Genomic DNA, 20,229 nt, shown 5'->3' on the forward strand with positions numbered 1-20,229 from the left:
TTGGAGAGAGTGACCATAATTCAGTTATGTTTAGTTTAGCAATAGAAAGGGATAGATACATGCCATAGGGCAAGAGTTAGAGATGGGGAAGGGCAATTATAATGCGATTAGGCAAGATTTAGGAGGTATAGAAAAATGTAGGGGATGGGACAATTGAAATGTGGAGCAGGTTTGAGGAATGGATATTGTGTGTCCTTGATAGGTATGTCCCTGCCAGGGAGGAAGTGATAAGGTAAGGGAACCGTGGTTTACGAAAGGAATTGTATCTCTTATTAAGCAGAAGAGGGAGGCTCATGTGATGTTGAGGCAAGATGGTTCAGATGAGGCAATGGAGAGTTACAGAGTAGCTGGGAAGGAATAAAAGAGAGAATTAAGAAGACCAAGAAGGGGACATGAGCAAGTAGAATAAAGGAAAACCCAAAAGCTTTCAATAAGGAGGAATAAAAGGATGACGAGGGTAGGAATAGGGCCTGTCAAAGACAGAAGTAGGAAGTTGTGTGTGGACCCTCTGGAGAGTGGAGAAGTGCTAAACCAATATTTCTCACCTGTTTTCACTCAGGGAAAGGAGAATAGTAGAGGAGAAGACTGAGATACGGGCTATTAGACGAGAAAGGATTGAGGTTAGTAAGGAGGAGGTGTTATCATTTCTAGAAGGTGTGAAAGTAGGTAAGTCCCCTGGGCTGGATGGGATTTTTCTGAGACTTCTCTGGGAAGCTAGGAAGAAGATGGCCGAACCTTTGCCCTTGATCTTTGAGTGTTCATTGTTTATAGATTTAGTACCAGAGGACCGAGGATTGCAAATGTTATGCCCTTATTCAAGAAGGGCAGTACAGATGACCCACGTAATTATAGACCAGTAAGCCTTACGTTTGTTGTAGGAAAAGTTTTGGAAAGGATTATAAGGGATAGGATTTTTAATCATCTAGCAAGGAACAATTTGATTGGAAATAGTCAATATGGATTCATTTGGATTAGAAACTGACTTTGTGTAAGAAGGCAACGAGTGGTGGTTGATGGAAAATATTCAGCCTGGAGTCCAGTTACTAGTGGTGTGCCACAAGGATCTGTTTTAGGACCATTGCTGTTTGTTATTTTTGTAAACGACTTGGATGCAAGCATAAATGGATGGGTTAGTAAGTTTGCAGATGATACTAAAGTCGGTGGAGTGGTGGACAGTGTGGAAGAATGTTGCAGTTGCAGGGGGACTTGGATAAGCTGCAGAACTGGGCTGAAAGGTGGCAAATGGAGTTCAATGCAGATATATGTGAGGTGATTTATTTTGGGAAGAATAACAGGAAGGCAGAATACTGGGTCAATGGAAAGATTCTTGGCAGTTGGATGTGCAGAGGGATCTTGGTGTTCATGTACATAAATCCCTGAAAGTTGCCACCTAGGTTGGTAGTGCTGTTCAGAAGACACACAGTGTATTGGGTTTTATTGCTAGAAGGATTGAGTTCCGGAGCCATGACGTCATGGTGCAACTATAGAAAATGCTAGTGCGGCCTTACTCGGAGTATTGTGTGTCCTGATGAAGGGCTTTTGCCAGAAACGTCGATTTTCCTGCTTCTTGGATGCTGCCTGACCAGCTGTGCATTTCCAGCACCACTCTAATGTGGACTCTAATGCAGTACTGGTTTCCCCATTACAGGAAGGATGTGGAAGCATTGGAAAAGGTGCAGAGGAGATTTACTAGGATGTTGCCTGGTCTGAAGCGAAGGTCTTATGAGGAAAGGCTGAGGGACTTGAGTCTGTTCTCATTGGAGAGAATAAGGCTAAGAGGGGATTTAATAGAGACATACAAGATGATCAGAGGATTAGATAGGGTGCACAATGAGAGTCGTTTTCCTAAGATGATGACATTTGCTTGTATAAGGGGGCATTACTGCAAATTGAGGGGTGATAGATTTAAGACAGATGTTAGAGACAGGTTCTTCACTCAGAGAGTGGTAAAGGCATGGAATGCCCTGTCTATCAATGTAGTTAACTCAGCCACATTAGGGGCATTTAAACAATCCTTGGATAAGTATATGGATGATGATGGGATAGTGTAGGGTGATGGACTTAGATTAGTTCACAAGTCGGTGCAACATTGAGGGCTGAAGGGTCTGTTCTGTGCTGTATTGTGAAGAAGGCCTTCCTTTGTTGGTCAGTGTATTGAGTCCAGGAGTTGGGAGGTCATGTTGCAGCTGTACAGGACATTGGTTAGGCCATTTTTGGAATATTGTGTGCAATTCTGGTCTCCTTCCTATCGGAAAGATGTTGTGAAACTTGAAAGGGTTCAGAAAAGATTTACCAGCATGATGCCAGGGTTGGAGGATTTGAGCTCTAGGGAGAGGCTGAATAGGCTGGGGCTGTTTTCCCTGGAGTGGTGGAGGCTGAGGGGTGACCTTATAGAGGTTTAGAAAATTATGAGGGGCATGTATAGGATAAATAGACAAAGTCTTTCCCCTGGAGTGGGGGAGTCCAGAACTATAGGGCATAGATGTGGGGTAAGAGGGGAAAGATATAAAAGAGACCTGAGAGGTAATGTTTTCATGCAGAGGGTGGTATGCGAAGGGAATGACCTGCCAGAGGAAGTGGTGGATTCTGGGACAATTGCAACATTTAAAAGGCATCTGGATTGGTATATGAATAGGAAGGGTTTGGAGGGATATGGGTCGGGTGCTGGCAGGTGGGACAAGATTGGACTGCGATATCTGGTCAGCATGGATGGGTTGGACCGAATTGTCTATTTCTGTGCTGTACATCTCTATGACTCTATGTTCTATGACAGTGTTGACTGGTGCTGGTGGGCATACATTGACAAGGTGTCTGTTACTGGAAAATTAATCAGTTTTTGTCGTTCAGCAACTTATGTGCTATGTCTACTGCAAAGGGAAACAAAAGCAGACAGTTATGTGTGCTCGTGATGAATTGTGCAACATATTTGGAGGGGACTGTGAATTAAGGATATTGATAGAGCAAGTGCCAGTCTATTCAGATGAGGATGTGGGGACATACCCGGAGAGAGAGAAATGTACGGTGCTGTAATGTGCATTGTTCTGGGGATGCAGTGCAGGAGAATGTTGATGAATCAGTTGGGGCTTGACAGCTAAATTAGTTATGCCAGTCACCATTCCCATCCTCCTCTGATTCAGGATCATCTCAGTTGGAGTGACCACACTTCTGTTGCATTTCCTCTCACCTTTGGGAAATATCACATCTCTGCAGTATTCAGATCCCGCAGCAGGTCCTCATGATTAGAGTGAGTGGGAGCACTCTTCTGAGATCTTCTCTCCATTCCAATGGTTGCTGCAGTTCCCAAGTATCTATCTTCTGTGCAGCTATTGTAAATTTGCCAGAGTCTGTTGAATGAGAAATCATCCCTTTGACAGATTCAATGCTTCATCCGGCTCATTGTCCCTGAGTGGCTGAGGAATCACCAAGTGGAATGTTAAGACTGTGACTCTGAAAGAAAGGCTACTACTTAATCAACCGGGTTCCCCATCCGCAAACAGTCCTGCCATTTCTGCAGGGATGCAGTTCAGAAAATTCTGCCTGAAAATTCTGCAGCAATCAGCTTCGCAATTTTTAAGCCTGATTTCACACTGAACTGCAGTAGGTGAGAAGATATAATGATCTCTAAATGCTTGTTGTTAGTATGCATGGGAGTCAAATAGGATAGGCTTTCCAAAGCAGATGCCAGTGCAAACTACCTTTTTCACATCAATGCACAAAATAGCGGTAACCAAACTTTAGCAGCTTAAAAAATCTTTTGCTGTATTTGTTACTATATGATGTTGATTTTGTTATAAATAATAGGAATAGATTTTCCAAGAGATTGATTTTGGAAGTATTGGAACATACTTTGTCTTTGCACCAATATATGATGTATCATTAGACACACTAACATCTGTTGTATTCTATTTTGCTCAAGACTGTTTCAACAGCACCACTAGAGAGCAGCAAAATGAAACTTTTCTGTTGACTAATTACATCCATTTCTATCCCACTCTATTCTAACTCCAAACAGTGACCCTTCTTTCCTCTATCATCTTTCCTACTTTCCTGCAATCCAAAGATTTCTCAAATCCAAACTCAGTGTCATTTAATGTTTACTTCATGGTTCACCTTACTTATTTCTTTCTTTCTCACTTATGACTTGGTCTATCATGTTTACAATTCCACACAAAGTTTAGTAATAGATTGATATGCTTCACTGTGAATTCTGGATAAACTGTAGTCCAATTTGTGAGGATTTGTGTTATTTTTAAAATGTCTATTGGTCCTTTAAACCACATTAAAATGAGTAAAAAATTATACTTCTGCATTTAGTAACAGGAATTATGCTCTGTGTACTCTGATTCTGGCTATTCATCTTTAAAGATTTAATTGTGTTCATTGTCTTATCTTTGTTATGACTTGCTGCCTTTTCCTTCTAATGCATTTCTGGTCAGTCGTTCCCTGGGCAGCCTCTGCTAGTGACATAAATTGTGAGCATGTTGGCAAGACATGCTTTTGTTGCCTATCCATAATTTCTACTGAAACGTTGGTAGCGATCTGTGGCTGTTCATCAAGGTATTTCTATGGATTGGTTGAGTCAGTTTCTGAGATGTTGGTACCATCATTCACCAAGGAGAATGCTGTTAGGTTTCTAAGAGGAGATGGTTACATCATTCTCTCTTGCTGGAGATGGTCAGTACTTGGCAACTGTGGATGAGCAAACTGGGATATCTGACCTTTCCATTTACCTTGGTATGGCACCTTCCATATTCGTGCTTCCAATACATCTTCCTTTTGCCGCCCCTTGATTGATATGGCCCTCAATTTTATCCATTCCACTCTTACAATTCTGCTTTTATCCAATTTGCACTTGCCTGGAATCATCATAAGGTCCTACCCAGGAGAAAGTGAGGACTGCAGATGCTGGAGATCAAAGTTGAGAGTGTGGTGCTGGAAAAGCACAGCAGGTCAGGCAGCATCTGAGGAGCAGGAGAATCTATGTTTCGGGCTGGAGCCCTTCAACAGGAATGAGGCTTGTGAACCGAGGGGGTGGAGAGGTAAATGGGAAGGGGATAGATACTTGAAACTGCAGCAACCATAGAAATATAGAGAAGGTCTCAGAAGAGTGCTCCCACTCACGCTAATCATGAGGTCCTGCTGCGGGATCTGAATACTGCAGAGATGTGATATTTCCCAAAGATGAGAGGAAATACAACAGAAGTATGGTTGCTCCATCCCGAGGTGATCTCAAACCAGAGGAGGATGGGAATGGTGACTGGCATAACTAATTTAGCTGTCAAGCCTCAACTGATTCATCAACATTCTCCTGCACTGCATCCCCAGAACAATGCACATTACAGCACCGTACATTTCTCTTTCTCCAGGTATGTCCCCACATCCTCATCTGAATAGACTGGCACTTGCTCTATCAATATCCTTAATTCACAGTCCCCTCCAAATATGTTGACACAATTCATCACGAGCACACATAACTGTCTGCTTTTTCCTTTTGCAGTAGACATAACACACAAGTTGCTGAAAGGCAAAAACTGATTAATCTTCCAGCCACAGATACCTTGTCAATATATGCCCACCAGCACCTCCCCGCTCTGATTTATCTCTCCACCCCCTTGGCTCACAAGCCTCATTCCTGATGAAGGGCTCTTGCCCGAAACTTCGATTCTCCTGCTCCTTGGATGCTGCCTGACAGGCTGTGTTTTTCCAACACCACACACAACAAAAAGGCCTTATCTCTCAATTCCACAAGCATCCATGTTCAACGAATCATCCTTTGTCATTTCTATTGCTCTAGCAAGATACCAGCATCAAAAACATTTTCCCTTACACCCAGCATCACTTCCATAATACCCAATCCTTTAACAACAGTAATGCTTTTCCATTCAACACTGGAGATAATGCCTGTCTTTATATCTTTCTTGTTCTCACAATTCAGAGACCCACACACTCCTTGCAGTTGAAGAAACAGTTTATCTTTATGTCTTTCGTTTCAGTCAATTGCATTTACTGTTCACAATACAATCTCCTCTAGAATGGAGAAATTAAATGTAGACTTGATGACTGCTATGTCTGTAGGTATGATCCATTTGCCTCTCTCCCAGATCCCCTTTTTCTAGTCATATTGACATCTCCTTTTCTGAACACCCATTTTATCATGCTTTCTCTCATCAATCACCAACCTTCCATTTGGTACTTTCCTCACCTCCCCACTTTCACTGTCTCTGTAGTTGCTTAAACCAACCACTTTTCTCACCTTCTGTAGACCTGACAGAAGAAATATTAAATGAGACGAGAATGCTGGAGAAACTCAGCAGGTCTGACGGCATCTCTGCAGAGACAAACAGAGTTACTGTTTCGAGTCTGATATAACTCCTCGTCAGAATTGACCATTGTGATCCAACTGGGCATGCTCAAATGTGCTGTGATGTCATGCCCATGTGCAATTGCACAATCATTTGACAGAATTGGAGATACACAGGATGAACCATGGTTCATAATCCACCAAGCCTATGGCAACATGACCAATCGCTACCACCAAATCAATGGAGGTAGGACAGACAGAAGTACTGCTGTTGCCAGAACCTTGCAATGTTCATGCCACTGGTACTATAATTCAATCCCTGCTCCACGATGCCTCAGTTGCTGCAAGCCAGGTCTTGTACCATTATTCTCAAAGAAATGGTTGACAAAGCTAAGTCAGTTCCTTGGTTCAATGACAAGGACTTTGAGGTGCTAGTGCCCTCCTTTCCACCAATGGCCTGGTGGGAAGGAGGGCAGTGCTGATCAGCAAAGGCGGCTGCACCAGCAGACACAGCCAGCCTGAACTGAGAAAGAGGCCTGGATCAGTGCAGTGTCCCAGGTGAAACACAATTATATTTTAAATTTGCAGGACAGTATATTCCTGTCAGGGTGAAAGCTGGATGATGAGAGAAATTGAGATTTTGGTTAAGAAAAAGAAGGAAGCATATGTCAGGTATAGAAGGAGAGATCAAATGAATCTTTAGAAGAGTATAAAGGCAGTAGAAGTATACTTGAGAGGGAAATCAGGAGGGTGGAAAGGGGACAGGAGATAGGGATCAGGAGAATCCAAAGGGATTTTACAAATAATTAAGGACAAAAGGGTAACTTAGGGAGAGGATAGGGTCCCTCAAAGATCAGCAAGGCAGCCCATGTGTGGAGCCGCAGGAGATGGGGGAGATACTAAAAAAGCATTTTGGATCAGTGTTTACTGTGGAAAAGGACATGGAAGATATAGAATGTAGGGAAATAGATGGTAACATGTTGAAAAATGTCCATATTATAGAGGAGGTGGTGCTGGATGTCTTGAAATGCATAAACACATAAGTCCCCAGGACCTGATCAGGTGTACCCTAGAACTCTGTGGGAAGCTAGAGAAGTGATTGCTGGGCCTCTTGCTGAGATATTTGTATCATCGACAGTCACAGGTGAGGTGCTGGAAGACTGGAGGTTGGCTAATGTGGTGCCACTTTTTAAGAAAGGTGGTAAGGACAAGCCAGGGAACTATAGACCAGTGAGCCTGACCTCGGTGGTGGGCAAGTTGTTGGACGGAATCCTGAGGAAAGGCAAGGTCTTCTTAGGAAAGTCAGCATGGCTTTGTGCATGGAAATCATGTCTCATGAACCTAATTGAGTTTTTTGAAGGAATAACAAAGAGGATTAAAGAGGGCAGAGTGGTGGACATGATCTACGTGGACTTCAGTAAGGCGTTCAACAGGGTTCCTCATGGGAGACTGGTTAGCAAGGTTAGTACTCATGGAATACAGGGAGAACTAGCCATTTGGATACAGAACTGGCTCAAAGGTAGAAGACAGAGGGTGGTGGTGGAGGGTTGCCTTTCAGACTGGAGGCCTGTGACTAGTGGAGTGCCACAAGGATCTTATATAGATGATTTGGATGTTAACATAGGAAGAATAGTTAGTAAATTTGTATGCTACACCAAAATTGGATCTGAAGTGGACAGTGAAGAAGGTTACCTCAGAGTACAACAGGATCTTGATCAAATGGGCCAATGGGCTGAGGAGTGGCAGATGGAGTTTAATTTAGATAAATGTGAGATGCTGCATTTTGGAAAAGCAAATCAAAGCAGGACTTATACACTTAATGGCATGGTCCTAGGGAGTTTTGCTGAACAAAGAGACCTTGGAGTGTAGGCTCATAGTTCCTTGAAAGTCGAGTTGCAGGTAGATAGGAGAGAGAAGAAGGTATTTGATAGCTAACACACCACATGCCCTCTTAATAACCCCATCAATGTGGGTGGCAACTTTCAGGACTCTATGTACATGGACACCAAGATCTCTCTGCTCATCTCCACTACCAAGGATCTTACCATTAGCCCAGTACTCTTTATTCCTGTTGTTCCTTCCAAAGTGAAACGCCTCACACTTGTCCACATTAAACTCCATTTGTCACCTCTCAGCCCAGCTCTGCAACTTATCCATGTCCCTAATCCATCCTTCTATGCCCTCATCCAGGTTATTTATAAAAATGACAAACAGTAGTGGCCCCAAAACAGATCCTTGCAGAACACCACTAGTAACTGAACTCCAGGATGAACATTTCCCATCAATTGCCACCCTCTGTGTTCTTTCAGCTCGCCAACTTCTGATCCAAACTGCTGAATTCACCCTCAATTCCATGCCTCCATATTTTGTGCAATAGCCTACTGTGGGGAATCTTATCAGCAGGAGTTGGGAGGTCATGCTACGGCTGTACAGGACATTGGTTAGGCCACTTTTGGTATATTGCATGTAATTCTGGTCTCCTTGCTACTGGAAGGATGTTGTGAAACTTGAAAGGGTTTAGAAAGGATTTGCAAGGATGTTGCCAGGATTGGAAGATTTGGGTTAGAGGGAGAGGTTGAATAGGATGGTGCCTTTTTCCCTGGAGCATTGAAGACTGAGGGGTGACCTTATCGAGGTTTATAAAATTAGCGATTTTTGAGATTTATAAAATCATGAGGGGCATGATTGGATAATTAGTCAAGGTCTTTTCCCTGGGGTGGGGAAGTCCAGAACCAGAGGACATAGATTTGGGGTGAAAGGGGAAAGATATAAAAGGAACCTAAGTGACAACTTTTTCACGCAGAGCATGGTGCGTGTATGGAATGAGCTGCCAGAGGAAGTGGTGGAAGCTGGTACATTAACAGCATTTAAAAGGCATCTGGATGGGTATATCAATAGGAAGGATTTAGAGGGATATGGACCATGTGCTGACAAATGAGACTAGATTAGATGAGGATATCTGGTCAGCATGGACGAGTTGGACCAAAGGGTCTGTTTCCGTGCTGTACATCTCTATGACTGTGATCTTTTAGTACCACGTAACTGATGACGTAGCTCTGCCTCACACCTTCATCCAAATCATTGGCTGTCATTCATCCTCAAAGGTGTTTTGAAATGTTGATTTCAGACCTTGCCTTTCAACACCTCAAGACTGACAATGGGGAGTTGTCGCCATACTGTCTCATTTCTTTCATAATCCTATTATTTCACTTAGTGAGAGATAAAGCTTAGTACCATATTAACTGTGGATGCCAACAAATCTGTGCTCACATTCATGAGAATTCATCTGAGCTGCCTAAACCCTTTGCATGGGAAATTGTTTCAACAGTAGAGATAGGAGACTACTGTATTCCCTTGGAAATTTAAATGGAATTTGATCCCCACATTTGGAGAGGAAAGTGTAGTGTACTAACCCATTACATCACTCACTCCCTTTATTAGTGCAGTGCAAAGCAATGTCCAGGATAGTAAAAATACCAGTAATATCAGACAGTGATTTTTTTTCCCACAATTAGTGAAAGTTGCTATGAACAAGCATTATTCTCAATGTTGTTTCATAAGAATTTATGTTTAAAGGATTGTAGACTGTGTTTTATTTGAAAATACCTGATTTTTCAAGATGTCATGAGAAGAATATGAGCCCTTTGTTTAAAAGACACTGTTTGGATGTCACATTGCTAAGCTAATTTCAAGTTCTGCTTCAAGCCCCTCACCATCCTGACTTGGAAACATTTCACTGCTACCTCAGCGTTTCTGGTTTAAAATCCTGGAACTTCCACCAGACAGCATAGCGCAGTACAGGCCCTTCGGCCCTCAATGTTGCACCGACCTGTGAAACCAAACTGAAGCCCATATAACCTACACTACTCCATTTTCACCCATTTGTTTATCCAATGACCATTTACATGCCCCTAAAGTTGCCGAGTCTACAACTGTTGCAGGCAGGGTGTTCCATGCTCCTTCTACTCTCTGAGTAAAGAAACTACCCTTGACATCTGTCCTATATCTATCAATCCTCAATTTAGAGCTATGTCCCCTTATAGCCATCATCATTGAAGGAGAAAGGTTCTCACTGTCCACCCTAACTCTCTGATTATCTCATATGTCTCAATTTAGTCACCTCTCAACCTTCTTCACTCTAACTAAAACAGCCTCAAGTCTCTCAGCTTTTCATCATAAGACCTTCCCTTCATACCAGGAAACATCCTAGTAAATCTCCTTTGAACCCTTTCCAAAGCTTTCACATCTGTCCTATAATGCAGTGACCAGAACTTTATGCAATATTCCAATTGTGGCCGCACCAGAGTTTTGTACAGCTGCACCACAACCTCATGGCTCCGAAACTCAGTCCCTCTACCAATAAAAGCTAACACGCCATATGCCTTCTTAATAACCCTATCAACCTGGGTGTCAACTTTCAGGAATCTATGTACATGGACACCAAGATCACTCTGCTCATCTACACTACCAAGAATCTTACCGTTATCCCAATACTCTTTATTCCTGTTGTTCCTTCCAAAGTGAATCGCCTCACACTTGTCCACATTAAACTCCATTTGCCACATCTCAGCCCAGTTCTGCAGCTTATCCATGTCCCTCAGTAACCTACAACATCTTTTGGCACTGTCCACAATTCTACCGATCTTAGTGTCATCCGTAAATTTACTAATCCATCCTCCTACGCCCTCATCCAGGTCATTTATAAAAATGACGAACAGCAGTGGTCCCTAAACAGATCCCTGTGGTACACCACTTGTAACTGAACTCCAGGATGAATATTTCCCATCAACCACCACCCTCTGTCTTCTTTCAGCTAGCCAATTTCTGATCCAAAATGCTAAATCACCCTCAATCCCATGCCTCCGTATTTTGTGCAATAGCCTACCACGGGGAACCTTATCAAACATCTTATTGATATCCATATACACCACATCAACCGCTTTATCCTCATCCACCTGTTTGGTCACCTTCTGAAAGAACTCAATAAGGTTTGTGAGGCATGACCTACCCTTCACAAAACCGTGTTGACTATACCTAATCAACTTATTCCTCTCTAGATTATTATAAATCCGATCTCTTATAACCTTTTCCAACACTTTATTCACAACCAAATCAAGGCTTGCTGGTCCATAATTACCAGGATTGTCTCTACTCCCCTTCTTGAACATCCGGTCAAGGGACTTATCTATTTTTACATTTCCCAGAATTGCTAACACCTCCTGCTAGTGAACCTCAGTCCCATTTAGTCTCGTCACCTGTATCTCAGTATTCTCCTCGATAACATTGTCATTTTCCAGTGAGAATACTTACAAAAAATATTCATTTAGCGCTTCCCCAATCTCCTCAGACTCCATGCACAACTTCCCATTCCTATCCTTGATTGGCTCTAATCTTTCTCGAGTCATTCATTTATTCCTGATATACCTATCAAAAGCTTTCAGGTTTTTCTTGATCCTATCTGCCAACAACTTCTCATGTCCCCTCCTGACTCTTCTTAGCTCTGTCTTTCGGTCTTTCCTGGCTAAATTGTAACTCTCAAGTGCCCTAACTGAACCTTCACGTCTTATCCTAACATAAGCCTTCTTCTTCCTCTTGACAAGAGATTCAACTTCTTTAGTAAACCACGGCTCCCTTGCTCGACTACTTCCTCCCTGTCTGACAGGTATATACTTATCAAGGACATGCAGTAGCTGTTCCTTGAATAAGCTCCACATTTCAATTGTGCCCATCCCTGCAGTTTCCTTCCCCATCTTATGTATCCTATATCTTGCCTAATTGCATCATAATTACCTTTCCCCCAGCTATAACCCTTGCTCTGCAGCATATACCTATCCCTTTTCATCGCTAAAGTAAACATAACCAAATTGTGGACACTATCACCAAAGTGCTCACCTACTTCCAAATCTAACACCTGGCTGGGTTCATTTCCCAGTACAAAATCCAATGTGGCTTTGCCACTTGTTGGCCTGTCTACATACTCTGTCAGGAAACCCTCCTGCACACATTGGACAAAAACTGACCCATCTAAAGTACTTGAACTATAGTATTTCTAGTCAATATTTGGGAAGTTAAAGGCTCCCTTGGGGTTCCCCTTCTCACAGTTTACAGTCTGTGACCCCCTTCAAATGCGCCAGGGCCCCTAAGGCGCCGTTGAGAATGGCTGGTCGAAATGGTAAATGTGTTGGAGTTGTTCATGGTTTAGATGAAATTGGCCTCCTCCTGATGATTGATTCAGCCACTGCAAAAGTAGCAGCTTCTCCACTACTTATGGAAAGACAAAGTATGATAGAACCCCTACAGTATGGAAGCAGGTCAGTTGAGTCCACACCAACCTTCCAAGGACATCCTACCAGACCCACTCCATTGCTGTAACCCTGCATTTCCCATGGCCAATTCCACCTAACCTGCATATCTTTGTGGAGCACCCGGAGGAAATCCTTGCAGACATGGGGAGGATGTTCAAACTCCACACAGACAGTCACCCAAGTCCCTGGCACTGTGAGGCAGCAGTGCTAACCACTTAGCCACCAAGCGACAGAACAGTTGCAGAAAAAGCAATTGCCAAACATCACTGAAGATAAAATTGGCAGCACAGTCATGTTTGATTAACTGAAATTTTTTTTGGAGATTTTGATAATCCAAAGGAAATATTCATAAGTTTTTTCTGATTGAAGCTCAACAAGCCAGTGCAGGGTTAAGTGGCACAGACTCACGTTGAAGCAGAAGGAGTTTCAGAGTTCTACCACGTTAGAAATGGGATTCTGATGAGAGAGAGGAAACCTCCTCATAGACCTGCAGATGAAGAGTACTCCAGACGGTGGCTTTCCAGATAGTGATGCCAGCAAAATATTGTTAGCAAATACAAAGGATGAAATTCCTTATGGTGGGACATGTATTTGTTGACATTTTTAATAACCAGGATGTCACAAGGACATGTTTCAGTTTCGGAAAATGTGCTAAACATGCCAGAATGTGGAAAGACCGCAACCAAAGTGCAACCTGTAATTCCCTACCAACCAGTTAGTCGGCTGTTGGTGGAATGTGTGGGACCTGTACTGAAGGTAAGGGTGAGACACAAGAATATCCTTACGATTTTGGACATGGCTACTCCGTTCTCAAAGGCCATTCCCTTTCTGCAAAATTAGTGGTAAGAAAGTTAACCCAGTTCTTAACTTAATATGGACGACTTATTGAGATCCATTTAGTTCAATGTTATAATTTTATGTCTAAAGTTTTCCAGGAATTTATGATTAGTCTTGGTGTAATACAGTCCTCAACATAGCCCCCACAGAATTGAGGAGCTTTAGAAGATTACCATCAAGCTCTCAAAGCAATGGTCAGGGTGTACCACCATTAATATCCCCATGATCGGGCAAAGGACAGGAATTTCTTTTATTTTCTTCCCTCTATTCATCTAATCAGTCGACCGGTTTAAATTGTTTTGAATCGGCAGTGGAGAATAAGGTTCGAGGGCCTCTGAAACTAATCAGACAAACATCTCTGGAACAGAGGGACAAACCTTACTCATTAGATTAGGTATCGATGTTCTGGAAGCAGCTCATGAGAGCCTGCGACATGACTCAAGTACACCTTAGAACTTCATAAACAATCAAGAAAAAAAATGAGTCAACAAGCATGCCAAGACTTAGACATTTCACCAAATGGGTTTTGTGTTTGTATTTTTAGCTTTGTGGAGTGGACCACTGAAAGCACAATCAGTGCTCCATGGAGGGTAGTCAAAAGGATTGGGGAAGTAAATTATTAGATGGACACCCCAGATTAATGGAAAAACAACTGGTGGTGTGACATCAAAAGGTTGAAGCAATATTACTGTTGGGAGGGGGGATGTGCAAACACAGATATCTCACACATAAGGATATTGCTTTGCAAAAGAGATGGATAGGATGAGGGAGATGGAGGGCTGAGTAATTTCCAAATAGAATCCCTTACTATCCAGTTAGCTAATTTGGCTCAACATGTCCACACTGACCCTGCGCAGAGTATCCCTCCCAGACCAATCCCCTTAACCCTACATTTTCCATAGCTATTGCACCTAACCTACACATCCCTGAACACGATGGACAACTTAGCATGACCAATTTACCTAACCTGCACATCTTTGGACTATGGGAGGAAACCGGAGCACCCGATCAGTTAGCTGATCTATTAAGGAGGTTACACAATGCACTTTTATATTTCGAGACAAAATCTCAAGAAGATCTATCAGGGTAACTTGCAAAATTTGAAAGCAGCTGTAGTGACAAACCAGGTCTTCAGCCATCCATAATGTAGATGTGGGAAAATCCTTTTGTATAAATCAGCATCCTTTTCATTTAGAAACAGAGATACATGCCCAGGTGAAAACAGGAATCCAATACTCATTGGAAAACCAACCAGTTGAACCCAGTCATAGTAGTTGGCGTGCTCCAATCTTGTTAATGGTTATGCCTGAAGGTTCAACCAGATTTTGCATCATCTATAGAAAGGTCAATGTAGCAACAAATGCAAACTCCTATCTAATTCTTCATTTGGGAGACTATTGATCAAGTTGGCAGTAACAGATTTAAGACCAAATTTATTCTATCAGATTTATTATCTCCCCTTTTGGAACAATCTAGAACAAGAGGTCATAGTTTTAGGTGAAGGGGTGGCAGAGATGAGGGGGAATTACTTCCCTCTGATGATTATGAAACTGTGGAATTCACTACCTCACACTACAGGACACTGAGTAAGGTTAAGAAGGAGATAAATAGATTTTAAATTAGAAATGAGTTAAAGGGTTATGGGGAAGAGATGGGAGCTGAGGCCAAGATAATCATCCATGATTGTATTAAATGGTGGACCAGACTCAAGGGGCTGAATTTCCTACTCCTGCTCCATGTCCTTATGTTCTTTAAATAGATTGTTAAAGTGATATTTAACACCCTGAGCAAAAGAGATGAGGGTGGCATGATGGCTCAGTGGTTAGCACTGCTGTCCGACAGCACCGGGTCCCAGGTTTGATTCCAGCCTCGGGTAACTGTCAGCGTGGAGTTTGCACGTTCTCCCCATGTCTCCATGGGTTTCCTCCCACAGTACAAAGATGTGTAGGTTAGGTAAATTGTCCATAGTGTTCAGGGATGTGTAGGTTAGATGCAATAGCCATGGGAAATGTAGGGTTAAGGGGATGGGTCTGGGAGGGATACTGTTCAGAGGGTCAGTGTGGACATGTTGGGCCAAGTGGCCTGTTTTCATACTGTAGGGATTCTATATGAGTCTTTTTCATACAGATTGTCTTTTCTGATTTGAATGATGCCATTTGGGCTAATAAATTCCACAACAAATTCCCAGAGATAAATGAACACAGTGTTCCTAACTGTGTGGTTTACATTGATGATGAGTGACACTTGGAAACATGACTTGAAACAACCAGTAGCTCTGTTTAGAAAATTGTAGCAGCTGATTTGGTGATAAATTTTGGTAATAGTGAATTTGCAAAGTTATGGATCACTTACCACATAGTCGTGCAAGGACAAGTTCTGCTAAGAGCAGCAAAGGTACAGCAGTAATAGAGTTCTCTGCCCCAAGACTAATTGGAAAACCATGACGCTTTTGAAGATGCATCATTTCCACTGTATAGAGAAGCCAGTGGGATATTCTGTGATGGAAGAAGAAACCCTGGGATTCCTGAGTTCATGGGTAGCACTTTTGTCTCTAAAGCAGCAGAGTTGTTCTCCTCGATGTCCAAGCCAGCGTGAGTCCCTCAATGAACATCACACTGCTGGAAGGGCTAGCTGTGTGCAAACTGACTCCAGCATTTTCAACACTGCAATAATGATCAACATTCCAAACAATATACTTCATTGACTGTACAGGGCTTTCGGATGTGCTAAGAATGTGAAAGCTGCCTTTTGACTGCAAGTCCTAGTTTTGTGATCGACAGTATGCAGAGGAAATTGACAACAGTTAAATCATGAATACTGCAAAGGAGAAAAGATAGGTCAAGTTTTATTTAGAGGCAGTTCATTTGAATTTTACTGGATCCGATGCAGCATCTGTACTCTACATGTGAAACATGCAGTCTTTTCTCTTTCCAGAAGCAACTGAACTGGCTGTGCATTTTTACTGTATTTTCTGGCGTTTGATTTCCAGTATTAACAACTTGTGACTAAGTCATAAGTCATAATTGGAAAGGAGATCAAAAAAAGTAACTATAGTCCAGTTAGCTTAGCATCCGTTATTTGGAAAATATTTGAGTGTTTATGAAGAATGTAATAGCATAAATGCATAATATGATCAAGCACAGTCAGCATGGCTTCACAAAGGGAAAATCACACCTAACAAATTTATTAACATTTTATGAAGAGTTAACAAGGGAGTAGATAAAAAGGAAGCAGTGAACGTAATTTATCTGCATTTCTAGCAGGTGTTTGTTCAGGTACTACACTTTAGAGTATTTAACAAGATAGTGTTTAGGTAGTATATTAATGCGGTTCGAGGATTTTGGGCTAATTTATAAGACAGACAGTTGGAATAATGGGAGCATTTTCAGGATGGCAACTTGTAATTAGTGAATTGCTACAGGGATCAGTGCTGGGGCCACAATTACTTATAGTGTATGTTTGTGGCTTAGGTGAGGAACATTGCCAAGTCGTAGTGAGGATGACACAAATGTCTGCAGGGGAATATAAACAGCATAAGCAAACAGACAAAAATCTGACCAATGGAAAATAATGTGGGAAAATGTGAGGTTATGCACTTTGGCAGGAAGAATAGAGGAGTTGAATATTCTTTATATGAAGAAAGATTGAAGAATGATACAGCACAGAGGAATTTTGGAGTATGTGTGCACATATCACTGGAAGCTAGTTATGCAGGTAATAGAGTAGGTAAATGAACATTGAACTTTTACAAGGAATAGAATATGAAAAATAGGGAAATCAAAGCACTATTTCATTCACACCTGAAACTCTGAACACATTTGCTTCTCTTTTCCAAGGAAAAAATATTGGCATTGAAGGCAGTCCAGAAGAATTTCGCTTGTTTGATCCTGGGTAGAGGAAGAGGTTGGATCTCTACTCAATGGAGTTTAAAACAATGAAAGGAGACCTTATTGAAACATACCAAATTCTTAGGGGACTTTACGAGTTTGAGTTTGAATTTGATTGAGTTTGAGTTATTGTTGTCACATGTACCAAGACACAGTGTAGAGTATTGTTTTGCATGCTATACAGGCAGATCGTACCATACAAAGTGCATCAGGGTAGCAGAACAGGGTTCAGAATACAGTGTTACAGCCACAGAGAAGGTGCAGAGGGAAAGAGCTCAACATTAACATTATAGTGGTCTGTTCAAAAGTGTAATAATTGTTCTCCTTGTGGGACAGTCTCAGACCAGAAGACAAGCATTCGACAAGGATCCTCAGGGTAAACTGGTTAGCAAGGTTAGATCTCATGGAATATAGGGAGAACTAGCCATTGGATACAGAACTGGCTCCAAGGAAGAAGACAGAGGGTGGTGGAGAGTTGCCTTTCAGACTGGAGGCCTGTCACCAGCGGTGTGCCAGAAGGACCCGCTGCTGTGTCCATTGATTTTTGTCACAGTTAGTAACTTTGCAGATGACACCAAAATTGGAGGTGTAGTGGTCAGCAAAGATGGTTATCTCAGAGTACAATGGGATCTTGATCAGATAGGCCAATGGGCTGAGGAGCGTCAGATGAAGTTTAATTTAGATAAATATGAGTTGCTACATTTTGGAAAAACAAATCAGAACAGGATTTATGCACATAATGATAAGGTCTTGGGAGTATTGCTGAACACAGAGACCTTGGAGTGCAGGTTCATAGTTCCTTGAAAGTGGAGTTGCAGGTAGATAGGATAGTGAAGAAGGTATTTGGCCTATATCCCTCTAAGTCCTTCCAGTTCATATACCCATTTAGATGCCTTTATTGGTCAGAGCATTGAGTACAGGAGTTGGGAGGTCATGTTGCGGCTGTACAGGACATTGGTTAGGCCATTTTTGGAATATTATGTGCAATTCTGGTCTCTGTCCTATTGTAAGGATGTTGTGAAACTTGAAAGTGTCCAGAAAAGATTTACAAGGATGTTGCTAGGGTTAGAGGATTTGAGCCATAGGGAAAGGCTAAATAGGCTGGCGCTGTTTTCTCTGGAGTGTCAGAGACTGAGGGTTGACCTAATTGATGTTAATAAAATCATGAGAGGCATGGATAGGTAAATAAACAAGGTCTTTTCCCTGGGTTCGGTGAGTCCAGAAATGAAGGCATAGGTTTAGGGTGAGGGGGAAAAATTTTAAATGGATCGAAGGAGTAACATTTTCACGCAGAGAGTGGTGCGTGTATGGAATGAGCTATCAGAGGAAATGGTGGATGCTGATACAATGACAATATTTAAAAGGCTTTGGAAGGGTATTTGAATAGGAAAGATTTAGAGGGATATGGGCCAAGTGCTGGCAAATGGGACTAGATCAGGTTGTGATATCTGGTCATCATGGATGATTGGACTGAAGGGTCTGTTTCAGTGTTGTACATCTGTATGATTCTATGATATAATCTCAGACTAGAGGGTCATCCATTTCAGTCAGAGATGAGGAGAAATTTCTTCTCTCTATGAATCTGTGGAATTCTTTACTGCAGAAGGCTGTTGAGGTTGTATTGTTAAATATATTCTAGGCTGAGATAGACTGAGTCTTAATCATTAAGGGAAGAAAGGGTTATGGGGATAAGGCAGGAAAGTGGAGTTGAGCATTATCAGATCAATCATGGTCTTATTGAATGGTGCAGTAGACTCGATGGGCTGAATAGCCCACTTCCGCTCCACCGAATGAACTTACGATCAAAGTCTAATATGTTATAAAATGGTTAATATGGTTCTACCATTGATCTGTAACAGGTATAAAATTACAATATTAACTATTCTGCTTCCATAACTTGTTTTTGAAATAGATTCATTTATATTCATCATACTGCGATAAAAAAAAACACAGTAGAGATGGAAGTTGGCCTTAAATATCACAGGAACTCTCACTGACGGTAAAGGAATGGCTAAGAACAAAAATCAAAAATATTGAGGTAGGAAGGTTAATGCCAGCTAAGAATTAACAGCAAAATTCTCCCTTCCCAACCACATACGTACAAAGCTGGCCCTGCCTTTCAAAGCACAGATGGTGAGAATTAATATTTTTCTCTGCATCATCCATTCTGATTGCAATGTAAATGAAGATTGTGAATGTGTACCTGGGTAGGGGTGGATTCCATTAGCAAAGACGGCTTCTGCTGTTGGCTGTCCATTAGCCTGTGGTGGGAGGCCGGTGAATCCATTTACGCCAATTGGAGAAGGAATACTAGGCACAGCTGGTGCGGTGATACCAGGAGGTGTGCTCCCACCTGAAACACATACACAGCAAATCAGGCATCTCCAGCCCCAACTGAATCAAACAGATACATTTAACTTTTATCATACCTGATGAGACAATTTCTACAATTAGAATCTCTTGCTTACAGGGAACCAGCGACTTGATGTGACTAAGGACGCAATGAAGTGTTTTTAAACATTGTATGGAAATCACTTTCTCGCATTAATGATATGAAATATTACACCTACACTGCGGAGATTTGTCTTATTATAAGCAGTTGTAAAAATATTACACATGTAACGTCAGTGTCTCTGAGACATACGCAATGTTCGATTTAACCAGAAATACAAATAATCCTCTACCCCAACTGGTTGAGCTGGTTTGTTTGTCCTTGTAAACAATCTCCAGGACAAGTAATTAGGGAGTTTGTTTGGCAAACCACCTAAAAGATTCTTTTCCAGTCCAGTCAATGCTTGAATGACTCTAAGGTTGGTTAAGCAGCTCCTTCATAAAAAATGCATGACGATCAATAGCACATACGTCAAAAGTTAAGGTTACTGCACAAGAAGCTTATAGT

At 41.9% G+C, this 20,229-nt stretch overlaps 1 protein-coding gene across 14 annotated transcripts in view; it reads right to left on the reverse strand.

The window, feature by feature from the left end:
* Positions 1–20,229, reverse strand: part of celf4 (CUGBP, Elav-like family member 4) — a 1,199,286-nt gene that overhangs the window by 102,992 nt on the left and 1,076,065 nt on the right. For all 14 annotated transcript variants that reach the window (XR_011960940.1, XR_011960939.1, XM_072573094.1 and 11 more), the window contains exon 8: positions 19,534–19,683. Coding sequence is in view for 12 of the 14 variants with exons in the window: in XM_072573094.1 (XP_072429195.1) it covers positions 19,534–19,683 (150 nt within the window). In the remaining 2 variants the exon portion in view is untranslated. The remainder of the gene's footprint in view (positions 1–19,533; positions 19,684–20,229) is intronic.

This window comes from Chiloscyllium punctatum, chromosome 1 (genome assembly GCF_047496795.1).
Source record: "Chiloscyllium punctatum isolate Juve2018m chromosome 1, sChiPun1.3, whole genome shotgun sequence".
NCBI classification, from domain to species: domain Eukaryota; kingdom Metazoa; phylum Chordata; class Chondrichthyes; order Orectolobiformes; family Hemiscylliidae; genus Chiloscyllium; species Chiloscyllium punctatum.